Source organism: Zootoca vivipara, chromosome 2 (genome assembly GCF_965207765.1).
Source record: "Zootoca vivipara chromosome 2, rZooViv2.hap1.1, whole genome shotgun sequence".
Lineage (NCBI taxonomy): Eukaryota > Metazoa > Chordata > Lepidosauria > Squamata > Lacertidae > Zootoca > Zootoca vivipara.
In genome coordinates this window covers 48,241,617-48,255,477 of record NC_142584.1, presented here as the reverse complement: position 1 = coordinate 48,255,477, position 13,861 = coordinate 48,241,617, and the positions used below count along the sequence as shown (strand labels likewise).

General features: G+C 42.1%; 1 protein-coding gene across 1 annotated transcript in view; it reads right to left on the bottom strand.

Annotated features, from left to right (window-relative positions):
* Nucleotides 1–12,248, bottom strand: part of UBTD2 (ubiquitin domain containing 2) — a 43,084-nt gene extending 30,836 nt beyond the window's left edge. Inside the window, exon 1 of the mRNA XM_035105290.3 lies at nt 12,039–12,248. Within this exon, the coding sequence (XP_034961181.1) occupies nt 12,039–12,108 (70 nt within the window). The 5' untranslated portion in view covers nt 12,109–12,248. The remainder of the gene's footprint in view (nt 1–12,038) is intronic.
* Nucleotides 12,249–13,861: the final 1,613 nt, after the last annotated feature.

The window sequence follows — 13,861 nt, the reverse complement described above, 5'->3', positions numbered from 1 at the left end:
TGGAGGAACCTGGAAGTAAACACTTCCGGGTCCGCCACATTCTTAACTTGAAAGTACGCAACCCACAGTGTACGCAACCCGAGGTATGACTGTAATAGCAACCATTTGTTCCTTAGCGGCAGTGGTGTAGTAATAGGGGGAGGCGGGGGTTGCGCTGCCCTGGGCAGCAGGCTGGGCGGGGCTGACCACCTCCAACAGCCACGGCCATGGAGAAGCCCCGAGTGCCTCACTCCGCAGCTTGCTCGGGGGGGGGGGTTGCCGCGGTGCATGCCCCCTGTGTGCGCATGTGCCACAACGTATTCGTTCTGCGTCATGGCGCATGTGTTGTTGCGCGCAGCAGGGTGCCTTCGGATTTGCCGCCCCGAGCAGCCCGGCGGCTAGCTACACTGCTGCTTAGCGGGTCTTAAAATTAGGTAAACATAAACTCAGATGAACAAGAACACATGACATATTACACAATGTCATGATTTTTTTAACAGAAATAAAGCCAAAGTGCAGAAATCATGCAAGAAGAAGAAATCATGCAAGAAGCCTAGTTACAGGGAACCAGGCAGAGGGCCTTCTCGGTAGTGGCACCCGCCCTGTAGAACGCCCTCCAAGCATATGTCAAAGAGAACAGCAACTACCAGACTTTTAGAAGACATCTGAAGGCAGCTCTGCTAAGGGAAGCTTTTAATGTTTGATGGATTACTGTATTTTAATATTTTGTTGGAAGCCGCCCAGAGTGGCTGGGGAAGCCCAGCCAGATGGGCGGGGTATAAAGAATAATTATTATTATTATTATTATTATTATTATTATTATTATTATTATTAACCTACATAAGATGCAAATGTTTTAACCTCTGGCAAGACTACCGTACCTCTCAATGAAAGGAAGTCCATTTTTAAAAAACCCTGTCATCTTATGTTTTCCTCATGTATATTTGATAAACTACTTTCCATTCTACATTTTAAGCTACAGGAAATCCATAATGTAGAAAGAAATCCAATAATTTGAGAACAAGGTAGACCAGAAAATATCAATGAGAATCATCTCATTGCCTAGACAGGCCATTTCCTGGTTCACGTTAAGAAGCCACTTTTAAATTTATCCCAGGGCAGCCCATAGGAATCAATGTGTGTGTGTGGAGGGGGGGAAACAACATGATTGTAATTGGCCAACAAAATGTCTATGCTAAACAAATGGTAACCACACAAGGGAGGAATAAGAATGGGTCTTATTTTGTGTAAACAAATGTATGTTATGTCTTTTAAGTTTTTTTAGTAATAAAACAGTAATCCTGGCAATGCAAATGCAAATCATATTGCAGATTGTGTTTTGAGTGCAAAAGTTATAATAAATTCAAAATGGTACATTCTTTACATGGTTTCCTGCATTTTTCTTCTTGCTATATCACCAGATGAAGACATTTCTTTGTCACAGTTTCAAAATGTGTTTCAAAAAATTTCGTCTGCTCATCTCCAAAGAATTTTCTTGTGTTGTTGCACTCATTTTTGTTTAACAGGCAATTTGTAATCTCTGCAAAATCTCTATTGTGCCAGGATTTTTCGGTCATATTACAGCAAATCACAGATGTTTCAAAGTATGTTGAATTAACTCTAAGAGACCTCACAACATCATTTCAGCAAAAATGAATGAGTTATAAAGTTTAACTGTCACAGTGAGGAAAAAGATGTATTGGAAAAGTGTTTTGCTATTTTAATATTTTTAATGTATTATTCTGCAGGGCATACCTCAGTAGTCAGGCGGTTACTTGTACACTAGATAGTTGCCTATAAATGCCATGTTGTAACTGTGACCATATGGAGAGCTGTCTGCCTACAGAATCCAGCAAGGTAAAATTTAGCACAACTCAAAAACCAGTCAGAAATGTCAGGTTGCAGATATAATGTATGTTCCGTATGGCTGGGATGTTATTGACAGCTACCAGCTCATGTTGCAAATTTAGGTGGTTACCACACCACAAAGCACTACTGAATCCAGTAGCAGAAGTAAACAAATAAATGCACACATTATCCCAAAAGGAATAACTAATAATGTTGCCACCTTCAGAATTTCCTGTATTGCAGGAAACTGAATAGCCATCCTACTAAATTATTTAGAATACTGAGGGATCCCTGTTCTTTAGGCATATATTCTGCCTTACCTGTAACAATTTAGAAACAAAAAATTATAAGCAAAGCTAAGGAAACTGACAGAAATATAAAATGCAAGATGCAGCTTCCACATTGTTGTAAGAAAGATATACTCAAGTCTGTATAGATCACCAACCTTTGTCAGAAGAAATGAGGAAAACAAAAAGCATTCAAACTGAAACTCTAAAAGAGTCAAATACAATTGCGGGTGAGTAGGAGAGATTAAAATCCAGAGGTGTTCAGTTGTGCAAACATACTCACTGTAGTTATTGACATTTTAAAGCAGATAACTAGACATTCTCAGCAGACTGGTGGTTATGCCCAGCAGCATGATAACTGATTTCAAGAAAATGGGGCAAAGAAGACTGTGGCGGGAATCTATACAGGAAAAGTAAGTTCCAAAGGCAGTCCAATTAATTCCATTCTAGCTGTCTCAGGGTACAGGCTAGAAAATTGGAGAGAGACCACCACATTTCTCAATGACTCCACCAAGTTCATGACAATACAGTGAAATAATAAAACAATGTGCTTTTTGCATAATATTACCATGGAAGTACAAGTTGCTTAACTCAGAATAGACCCATTAAATTAATATGCATGGTCTACTCTGAGTAAACCTAGGTTGAGTAAACCACCCAAAACTGTATAACGTTCAAAGTTAAAACACACATTTTTAACATTGGCAACTTTAAAGTTTTGGAATTTACAACAAACCGCAGTAATCATAGGAAGAGACAATGTGTAATTATTTTACTCTTCCACCACCTAAAATAAAATAAAAGGCTTGTTCACAATTCGTAATTAACTCAGAGAATCCTCAATTTCTCTACGGTGGTCAAATGCTACATTTATGGTAATTTATGGTTGAAATTAATTTAAGGAACAAGTCTGTGGTTATAATAGAATGAACTAAAACCATTAGCTCCTGTAAATTATGAATAATGTGAATGTTAGTTACGGTACCACTCAAAAAGCACCAAGAAATATGTAAGCATCAGTTAAAATTTAACATTTAAAACTTATTCTAAGATTCTTGCTTGCTTCATGTGATGGATTACTGAAAAACTTTTCACTTAAAAAGTGGGGTAAATATGAAGGCTGCTGGTACCTAAAGCTGAACTTTATGGAATGACAAACCTTTTTAATCTTACAAATTGTGCACCTGCAACCTTACTAATCAAACCAAGTGGAGTCATAATCTAGGCTTTGGAAAATGTTGGTCACAAATGTTCATAGTTTTGTACCAGTAATATATGCAAAATGGTTAGCATCAAGTTGGAAACTCATGACCTCAATATAAGACATACTACATTCAAAACACCAAGCTCTAAGAAAGAAGATGAAATCTTAACTGTCAATAACTTATGTCTATTAAATCAAAATATTTTCACCTCACTATTTGGAAAACATTTCCAAACTATCCATCCATAGTTTCAATGGGCTTATTTCCGCTTATTCAACACCACAGAATTTCTTCACTGCAAATACATACACAGTTCTTGAAATGTTTTACTTTTCTGTAAGGGGTCCACAACTACCTATTTTGCTAGGACAGTTACACAGATCTTGGGTCAGCAACGCTTTCTGATTATTTCTAAGAAACAACGGTGATTCTTGGGCTACAAACAAATGCACACCACCACCAACACAATATGGTTTCATTCTACAGTGGTGCCTCGCTTAACGAATGCCCTGCTTAACGAAATTTCCGCTTAACGAAAGGTTTTTTCTAGCGTTTTATGAAAAATTCGTCTAGCGAATCGCGTTTTCCCATAGGAATGCATTGAAATTCAATTAATGCGTTCCTATGGGCAAAAAAAAATAATCCAAAAAAAATATCAATGCATTCCTATGGGATTCACTAGAAGAATTTTTCTTTATAAGAAAAGACCCATGGAATGAATTTAATTCGTCTAGCGAGGCACCACTGTATATATTTTTGTGTTTGTTTTTGTTTGAATATTACTGCATTTTTCCGTGTATAACACGACCCCATTTATAAGACGACCCCTATTTTTGGGAGCCCCTCAACAGTTGTTGAGCTTCTTTTGTAAGTTTGCTGAGCTGTTGAGCAGCTTTTCGACGATCCCCAGCTCTGTCTGACGCAACTGGTGCAGTAATACACTGCATACTGACACTCACCAAATAAGCTCCTAAGCTGGGAAGAGCGGGTAAGCAGCCTCCTCCCTGTCGTTTCCCTACTACCACCGCAGCACCAGTCTTTGCTTACTCAGCATATTAACCCGTGTATAAGACGACCCTCAATTTATCACAAAAATTCTGAAAAAAGGTTGTCATGTGTGGAAAAATATGGTATTTTATTGAGTTTCAGAACAAACTAATGCACACCAACCAATGGGACTAGCCGTTGAACACTTGTGTTCTACTTCTGAGTAAGCATACATAGGATTGCTCTGTCAATGTTACAGTAATTTCTCTGATATACATTTATTCCCCCCCCCCTTCAAATGAATGATCTTCAGGGTGGCTTATGGTTGTAATAATACCCCACCCCCAAACCTGCACAACTGAGTAGCCCTTAGAACCCCTAGTCAATGTATATGGCCAGAACATACCTCCCTTCAGTTCTGTGGTCTCACAGCAACTTGCCGCTGAAGTAATGTGGGGTCTTCTTTTTGGCAGGGAGGTTGGAATAAAGCTCCCTGAGGCAGTTCCTTTTCTGGCCAAGGTATGGGGCCACTTTAATCTCCTCTTTGCCATGTTGTTCCTGGGAAGGACCTCCTAATGGTCCCTGGCTGATGGCAAATAGCTTCCCAGTTCTGAGGCAAGAATATTGCTATTATACATATAGAAGGCTGACTTACACTAAGCCAGACCACTGCACTGGTTTTCCTAGGGTTTCAGAAAAGGAAATACTTCAAGCCCTACCTGGAGAGGCTCTCCTACTGAGCTAGTCTTTCATAGATATAAACACACATACACATCCTCTAACAGTCCAGTTCAAGAACAGAAGAGTTTTAAGCAATGACACTGCTTTTATAATCATCTTAAAACTTTAGATCACAGTGACAGCATTATATCTGCATAACAGTGAAGGGAAACCCCCACCAGAGCTTTAAAGCCCATTTGCTTCTCTTGTTCTAAAGAGAAAATGAAGACAGAATCTACGGGAGTTGCTGGAAACCTCGCTGGGGTGGAGTACACAGACAACAGAGAAATAGTACTTTTTAACCAGTTAAGTTTCCTTGCAATAGTATAAATGCATGGCCTACATTTACTGAAATAATAATACAGTGGTACCTCTGGTTAAGAACTTAATTCGTTCCGGAGGTCCGTTCTTAACCTGAAACTGTTCTTAACCTGAAGCATCACTTTAGCTAATGGGGCCTCCTACTGCCGCCGCACCACCGGAGCACAATTTCTGTTCGCATCGTGAAGCAAAGTTCTTAACCTGAGGTACTATTTCTGGGTTAGCGGAGTTTGTAACCTGAAGCGTTTGTAACCCGAGGTACCACTGTACTAGTTCATGAAAAGAGCAGTTTGAGAGAACGAGCAGAAACCATGTTATCGGACAATTAGCACCCAGAAGTTAAAATAATACTGGCATGTAATGTTAAACTATGGAAAGTTTATATTACAATAAATAATGCACAACTGTTATAATACATATATGTAGAAGGCCAGTCAAAAGATAGGCAATGCTAATTGTAAATGGAAACTTAGGAGAAATGAAGTTATTTAGACACTATCCAGTTGCAACATATTTTGTTAAGAGATTTCTAGTGCAACTGACCTGCATCCAGTCAGGCAATGGGGCAGTGATCACCAATTCTTCTCCACTTACATTAGCACACTACTCATTCATGCATACATTGTATTAAACCCCTTGCTACACAACCGCACCATCACTAAGGGTACAGTCCACTCCCATAGCCTTAGAATGCAACTTTAGAGGCCTTGGGAATATGACTGTCAGACTTCCATTACTCCATGTATAATCTTGCTCATTACAATTCCCAAAGCTAAATTCAAGTTGAGAGAGTTTGCCTGCACAGTTCCAAATTGCTTTGGCTCTATTTATACATGGGTATGACGGAATGCAGGTGGCGCTGTGGGTTAAACCACATAGCCTAGGGCTTGCCGATCAGAAGGTCGGCGGTTCGAATCCCTGCGATGGGGTGAGCTCCCGTTGTTCGGTCCCAGCTCCTGCCCACCTAGCAGTTCGAAAGCACGTCAAAGTGCAAGTAGATAAATAGGTACCGCTACAGCAGGAAGGTAAACGGTGTTTCCATGAGCTGCTCTGGTTCGCCAGAAGAGGCTTAAGTCATGCTGGCCACATGACCTGGAAGCTTTCTGTGGACGAACACCGGCTCCCTCGGCCTATAGAGTGAGATGAGCGCCGCAACCCCAGAGTCATCCGTCACTGGACCTAACGGTCAGGGTACCTTTACCTTTACCTTTATACATGGGTACATCTTAATAAAATCTCAAAAGAATTTCAAAGAGTGGCTGGGGCAACTCAGTCTGATGGGCAGCAAATAAATAAATAAATAAATAAATAAATAAATAAATAAATAAATAAATAATGCATTTCTGATATTTATAGTGCATTTCTAACAATGTGTTGATACTGCACTGATCTCCCACTCCCTCATGGATTAAGTTCCCTAGAAAAGGAACTTAATCCAGGCTTAGCTTTGCTTGTCAAGTTTGTAGGACCAGTCCCCCACTAACAAAATGGTAAAAAAGGTATACATTTTGTATCTCTTCCACATTGGCGGCGGGGGGAGGGGGGAAGACTAGTTTCATCCCATGCAGTATCAGCATTTCCCTCAATCCATTATTTCAAGGGTGGGCCGCCTCTACCTTAACTGTGAAATGGCCCAATAAACCTTCTGGGAATAGGGGAGGGACAATTACTATGATAAATGAAAGAGAATGGGGCATCAGAATACAGCACAGTGGAGGCAGGGTTCCTTAAAAGAATTGTTGCTGTGGCAATCCCCTTTTCTATTCACTCCAGTTTCTGCAGGAGGGAGCACCAACCTCCCATCACAATCCCAAATTCTTATTAGCAGAGGTTCAAAAGCTCCTCACAAATGGATTAGAAAAACTAAGACATGAGGCTTTCATTAAACAAATAATTTGGCTTCTTTCTTTGATAGGAAGAAGAACCGCAAGCAATGAGCTAAAACTGGTCATGTCAAAAATTCAGAACTCACAAGCATTCTAATGCCACCCTCGAAAAAGTAGAATCGGCATTACCGAAATTTAATATATTGACACACACACAACAGTATACCACACTTGGAGCAAGGTTAGAAACAAGACTGATTTCACTCTTCTTTTTTAGCAGGAGGCAAAACCACCAAGGCTTCAAGTTTTTATGGAAGAGCAAGCAACCACACAACCAGTTTGGGAAAAAGTATTGGGGGTGGAATCATCACCCTAGGGCTTATCTATCCTGATTTTCAGAAAATAGACTTCCAAGGACAGATAGCAGCAAGACAATCATAGATCTGATACAGTGTGAAGAGACTGAAAATGAAAGCAGTCTTTAAATGCAAACTTGCCCTTCCAACTCATCAGACATTTCAAACATGCTCAGTACTACTGAATAAGTCTCCTACTTTTGCTCTGAATTTATGTAAGGATTTTCTTTTCAACAGTACAGTCCAAGGGCTATATTTGGCACTATAGTTAAGGCTTTACACATAGTGGTTTTTTTAAAACATGTCACCAGTGTGTGCAATTATGTGATTCTTACTGGTAGTCACTGGTCATCTTAGGATACTTCAGAAGACAGGATGGTAACAAATCAATGAAGCTGAACTGTTAGCGAGCTTCATACCGTGAACAGGCAAGGCATGTGTCAGAAAAAACAGCTGCAGACCACAGGTTTAAATCTGTAATGGTTTACAAGGCCCATATTTCAAATATGGATCTCTTCTCTTTGTTCTGTACAAGCAACAGAAGGCCTTGCCGAACTTTGAAAAAAGAAAACAAACATTCACAATTTCTAATGAGATATATCCTTAACAGAGTGAGTTGAATAATAAAGAGTTTATCAACAAAAACTCCAATGGGAAAAATTAAGCTGCAAAGCCTGTAACTGCCCATTTCAGTAGAGAGAATATATTTAATCAATGTGGGACTAAACTGAACCGATTCTGAATTAGGCACACAAATGAAATCTAAACCACTGCAGCACAAGATTAGTCCAAATGATGTTCAGTCAGGTTTGCCATTCGTCCAGGAAAACCTGAACATCTCCATTTGGGGGGGGGCCAACATGGCCATCTGGGCAGATGTTTACATTTTAAAGGAAGTGTTTGGGTTTGGGAGATTTTGGGGTTGGGTTGGGCACATCCATGCTTGGGACGGCGCTGTGCTGCGGAAGAGGAAGTGCCACAACGAAATGAGGCCATTGCAGCGAACATCAGGTAGGAGCTGGGGTCCTATATCTGCTTAGGCTGGCAGTGGCTTGGGCTGTTCTGCATGTCACAGAGGCGTGCTAATGCAGTGGGCCCCCACACCCATTTTTCCAGCTCAGGCTGGCAGTGGCTTGGGCTGTCCTTTATTTTGCTCTTCAATATATGGCAACCCTACTTCAGTAAAGCCGAGATAACTTCAAAATGTCATAGCAATCAGTTTGATCTGATGCAGCCTAGTGATCTGATCGCATGTATATATCAGCTTCATTAGGATGGGATGTAAATTTACGTATTTTTATGTTGCAAACTACCCTGTAACCCTCAGACGAGGAGTGATATAGAAATTTAATAAATACAGGTAATAATATCAAACACAGACTGCTTGCTAACAAACAGCAACCCAGCAGAGTACCTTCAGTTGAGGCTCCTCCTCATGCAGCCAAAGTGAGATAGAAAACCCCTTGAAAACAAAAATGATTCCTAAGAAGCAACTCATGAATGAAAAAATAAATAAAGAGCCACCCAATACTATTTTTTTGCCTCAATACCATATCTCATTTATATTGGACAAATTACTTCCCCATAAAGCAGGTAGGTGGGGACCTGTGGCTTTACTATAGTCCCCATCATCACTGAATGAACACTGACCATAGTGGTTTAGGCTGATGAGAGAAGGGAGTCTGCCAACATCTGGAAGGCACAGGTTTTCCCACCCCATTATAGAAGTCTAATTGCACTGATGTTTATTATGGAAAACTGCAAAGAGAGATCAAAATGATACCAAAGTGGTTGAAAAGATATATCCTGACATTTTATTTCACATGCAGACCCATGTACTTAACATACACATTACGACATCCAGCGAATTTTAATGTCTTTCAAAGTCTACAGTATATTGCGTATTTGATGGAAGTAATAAGAGAGAAAGGGGTTATTACAGGAACTTCATTGATCAGTGGTGACTTATGAACAGTAATAACTTCTTATTACCTCTGGACTCTGCGTAATTTCACAAGTTATATCTGCTTCTGGTTTGAGATTTGCCTCTAAAATGTTTTCCTACAGCACAAGATCTCATCGTAATAATTTGCAGGAGCCTGTAAATTGATATTCTGTGACCTAGCACTGCAAGTGAAATTAGAGACAGGAGTGACCTAGTGGGCTAGCAAGCCAAGCCTCAAACGCAGAAAGGCTGTTCCAAAACTTGTGCTCTAGTGTTCTCAGAAATCCACTTGAACTTCAAAACAGAATTTCCCTTGAGAGACTTTTAGTCAAATTGTACACTTACCACAATCACATATTTAAGAAAGGTTTTACCTTTTGAGAAGAGAAAGGTGTACTTTGACATCTTGATTGGTAGATTACAGCACATTAATTTTTAATAGAATGGCTCAATCATATATATTATTTTTAGGAAATAAAACCTTACATAGGTTACGCACATGCATACACAACACATAGACATTGTAGAAACTTTCGTGCATTTAAGAATCAGGCCTGGAAGCCACATAATTGAAGTGGAATCATACTAGATCTCGTTTTAGTGAAATAGCTTTAAATGTATTTATCCTTTGATCCTCAAGCTTGCACTCTAGTATATGATCACAGATGGACATCCTAGAAAATCCAGCTGGTGTAGCATGAATAGTAGGCTCTTTGCACCAAAATATAGCAATCTATAATGTGTATGTAAGATATTCACAAAACCTTATTAGGGAAATCTTGATAAGAAGCAGCCACAATTCCATTGAATCATTTATCTTATAAATTTATATTAAGATATATTATACCCTGCGTTGAAAAAAAAACTACCATACTTTGCTGATCAGAAGGATAACATAGAAAAGCCAGGAAGTTCATGGTTTACAGGTGTATCTTCTATGACCTTGCATTGCCTCATAATACTTAGCCAGTGTGGTAGTTTCTTAATAATGGGTGACATTACATAGGCACAGTGAATTATCTAGATCCAGTTCATGGTTTCAGCTACATCACAGCTTCCACTTTAAGCCTAGTTAATTTTACATTATACCCCATTGTCCTTGGTTTTGTTAACTTATTAAGCAGGTCTTTTCAATTTTTACAAGTTACTGAGGATATAGGTACCGGAATCCAATCTCCTCTAATGGGAGTTCTATAGCTAAATGCCATACAACCTAGACAATTCAGAAATTCATCCCATACAAACATTTCCCCTGAATGTCAATTGTAATATAAAGTAGGTTTGTGAACCATAACACTCTGGCATTTAAAAATGCATCTAACAGCACAAAGTCCCAAGATATTAACACAAATCCATAAGCAAGAATATGCTATAGAGAGCAATACTGTAATGATATGGTGACTGAAATAACCATCTGTTAAATAAAGGAGAATGGAAATATGGTGTTGCCGCACGATTTGCCCTTTTAAATACATGTGCAGTTAAGAAAAATTGGCAGATAGTATTTAAAGTTATTTAAATTGGGGGAGATGTATCAACATTTAACTAGAAGAAAAGTGGATACAGAACCCTAAAATGGCAGGTATGTGATCTTCAGGTGACAGAGTAGAACCATTTCAGAGAGAAAACTCCATCATCATCATCACCATCAGTTTGATCAACATATAAATCTTTGCTAAGCTGAATAACAGGCAGATATGAATTACACAAACCTACAACTTTTGAGTTCAGTCCACTTTAAGAAAGATGATTATTTCCAGTAAGAGTTCCATCCTCTGGTACAATACACGTTTATCTGCAAAGTATGTGCAAGGGAGGTTCAAGAAAAGCCATACTGACAAGAAGAAAGCCACTTTCTCAACATGTACATTTGAATAAGCAAAGTCAAGAGAAGGGAGGCGGTGGCCCACATAATTTATGAAGAGACTTCTATACCCCACTTTTCAACTTCTCAATACACACCCCAAAGGACAGGGTGTACCATAAAAACAAACAATATACTTTCAATAATAATAATAATAACGAAGCTTAAAACAGTTAAAAGTATTCAGAAGAGAAAGAGGATTGTTAAGTTGCCTTTCTCAAGGTGTGGGTGGTGGAGACTCTGGCAACTGGAGTACAGAAGGGAAACAATTCCTTTCCATACCTGGGCGACGGGAGATAAAAGAGGTGTGTGTGAGGGGGAACTATCCCACCTTGTCCACCTCGCCCCCTGCAGGTCAGGGCCCTGCCCCTCACGCCCACCCGGGCCCAGAAATACCCCTAGGCGAGCGCCTGGAGACCCTTTTTAGTTGAGGAAAGTTGAAAGGAAGACACTCCCCCCCTTCCGCTGGGAAGGGGCGAAGGGGGAAGCGAAGCGCTCCCTCTTGTGGGGTGGGGGGAAGAGAGAGAGCGAGGAAGGCGAAGGATGTCGACAGAGAAGCCGCGGGAGGGCGTGTGGGCCCCTCCCGGCTTCTCTCCCCATTGTGGAGGAGCAGCAGCTGCCTCTGCGCGCTCCCCTTCCCCGCCTCGGCCGAGCGAAGCCCCAGCCCCTTGGCTCCGCCGCCGCCGCCGCCTCCTCTCACCTCCGGTGCCGTCCGAGTTCTCGTTGAGGCTGCCCGAGGAGTCGTGGTGGGAGCCCACACACCCGCCCATGGGGCCCGGCCGCCCCGGCCCGGAGACCCGCCTCCTCCTCGCCCGAGCTCCTTCGTCCCCGTCGCTCTCGCCGCCGGTCGGGCAGGCGCGCTGGCTCCGGAGCCGCCGCCCCCTTCCTTCTCCTCGTTGCGCTCGCCCCGGCCCCGCCTCAGCGCCCGCCTCCCGCGCTCAGGCGCCCGCCCCGGCGCTGGCGAGCGGGGATCCCGCCGCCGCCGCCGCCGCTGCGGCCTCTATGAAGGCAGGCAGGCCCGCCACAATAGCGGCAGCAGAAGGAGCTCTGGCGGCGAGGAGGGGGCGGCGGCAGCAGCAGCAGCAAAGGCAGTCCTGGGGTCTTTCGTGGGGCTGCCCGGCCATGCCGCCGCCTCCGCCTCTCGGGGAGGAGCTCCTCTTTCTTTTCAGCGCTGAGGGAAATACGAGCCTTTCCACTTCCCGGAGCGCAGAGCCTGGCGGTGGGTTAGCACCCGAGCCCCGACTGCCTCGTCGAAGCTGGAGACCCGCAGGAGCCTCACTTTTCCTCCCCAGCAGGGCTTCACAGTCGCTTGGCTCCTTTACTGACACGGGAAAGAGTTCCAAGAGGGCCGAGGGGGCATTATTAAGGGGCTGAATTGTCAAGCCTTCCGCCCTCTTCCCAAGCCACCACTGGGGAAGGCCTGGGACTTGCCCTCTCCACAGTCACGTCGTTGCCTCAACTTGCCAACCACCCCGGAAAGAGGAATGGTCTCTGGAAGAAGACCCTGGCTCCACAACCTGAGCAGATAACCGGCCTTTATCCCTTCCATCTCTCCGCTCCTCCTCCTCCACACAATCTGGAGTTAATCTTTGCTGTCAGCATCAGAGCCCTTATGTCCCCAGCATCATGCATGAGCTGCTACTCTCTCTTCCTCCTGCCCACATCCAGTGGTTGGAAGGGAGAGAGTTTCTGAGCATAACTTGAGTGCCTTTCTCTCACCAGTGTGTAGTCCTTATACATGTAGACTAGATGCTTTGATCTGAGCCTCACCTCCATGATTTCAGTTAAGTGTTGTGTCCAGTGCTTTTCCCCTAAACATTTTGTGAATCTAAGTTTGGCTTCATTGAGGGGCAGTATTTCAATATGAGTAGGAAAATGAGAGTACTGTACCCCTAAACATTTTTTTAAAGAAAAAAACCACTGGTTGTGTAGCAATATACTAGAATGACATGGGGCATGCACTGGATTAATTCATCAATTAGGATGTTCCTCAAAATGCATTAGTTGAGTTTTCTTGGTTTCCTACCTAATAAATTCACTAAAACATTGATTTGTGTGCTGCTGCTTCTGCTGCTGCTGCTGGTTTTTAAAAAAATATCTTATATTTTCCTTATATGGCACTGGAACAGCATCAAAAATGCAAGCATACAAGATAGATCACCATGAACCCCTAGAGATGTGCACAAGATTGTAAACAACTGTAGCCATATGTGACAACAGCAATGCCCAATTTGCAGATTTTTATTTCACACTCCCACATGGCAAGGTTTTCCCCCTAAAATAGTACTATTTGTAGCACATTGATTCCCAAGGGGGTTCCCTGGAGACATAAAAGGTGTGTTGGCATGTCCTGAACAGCAACTGTCATCAAACCCATTCTGATGTTAAAGTGAATGCCCGTGAGTGAACTATGGTATTTGTTGGTGTTGATGTGCTCTTCTTTGTAGATATGAATCCAACACTTAAGTACAGTGGTACCTTAAGAGCCAGTGTGGTGTAGTGGTTAAGAGCGGTAGACTTGTA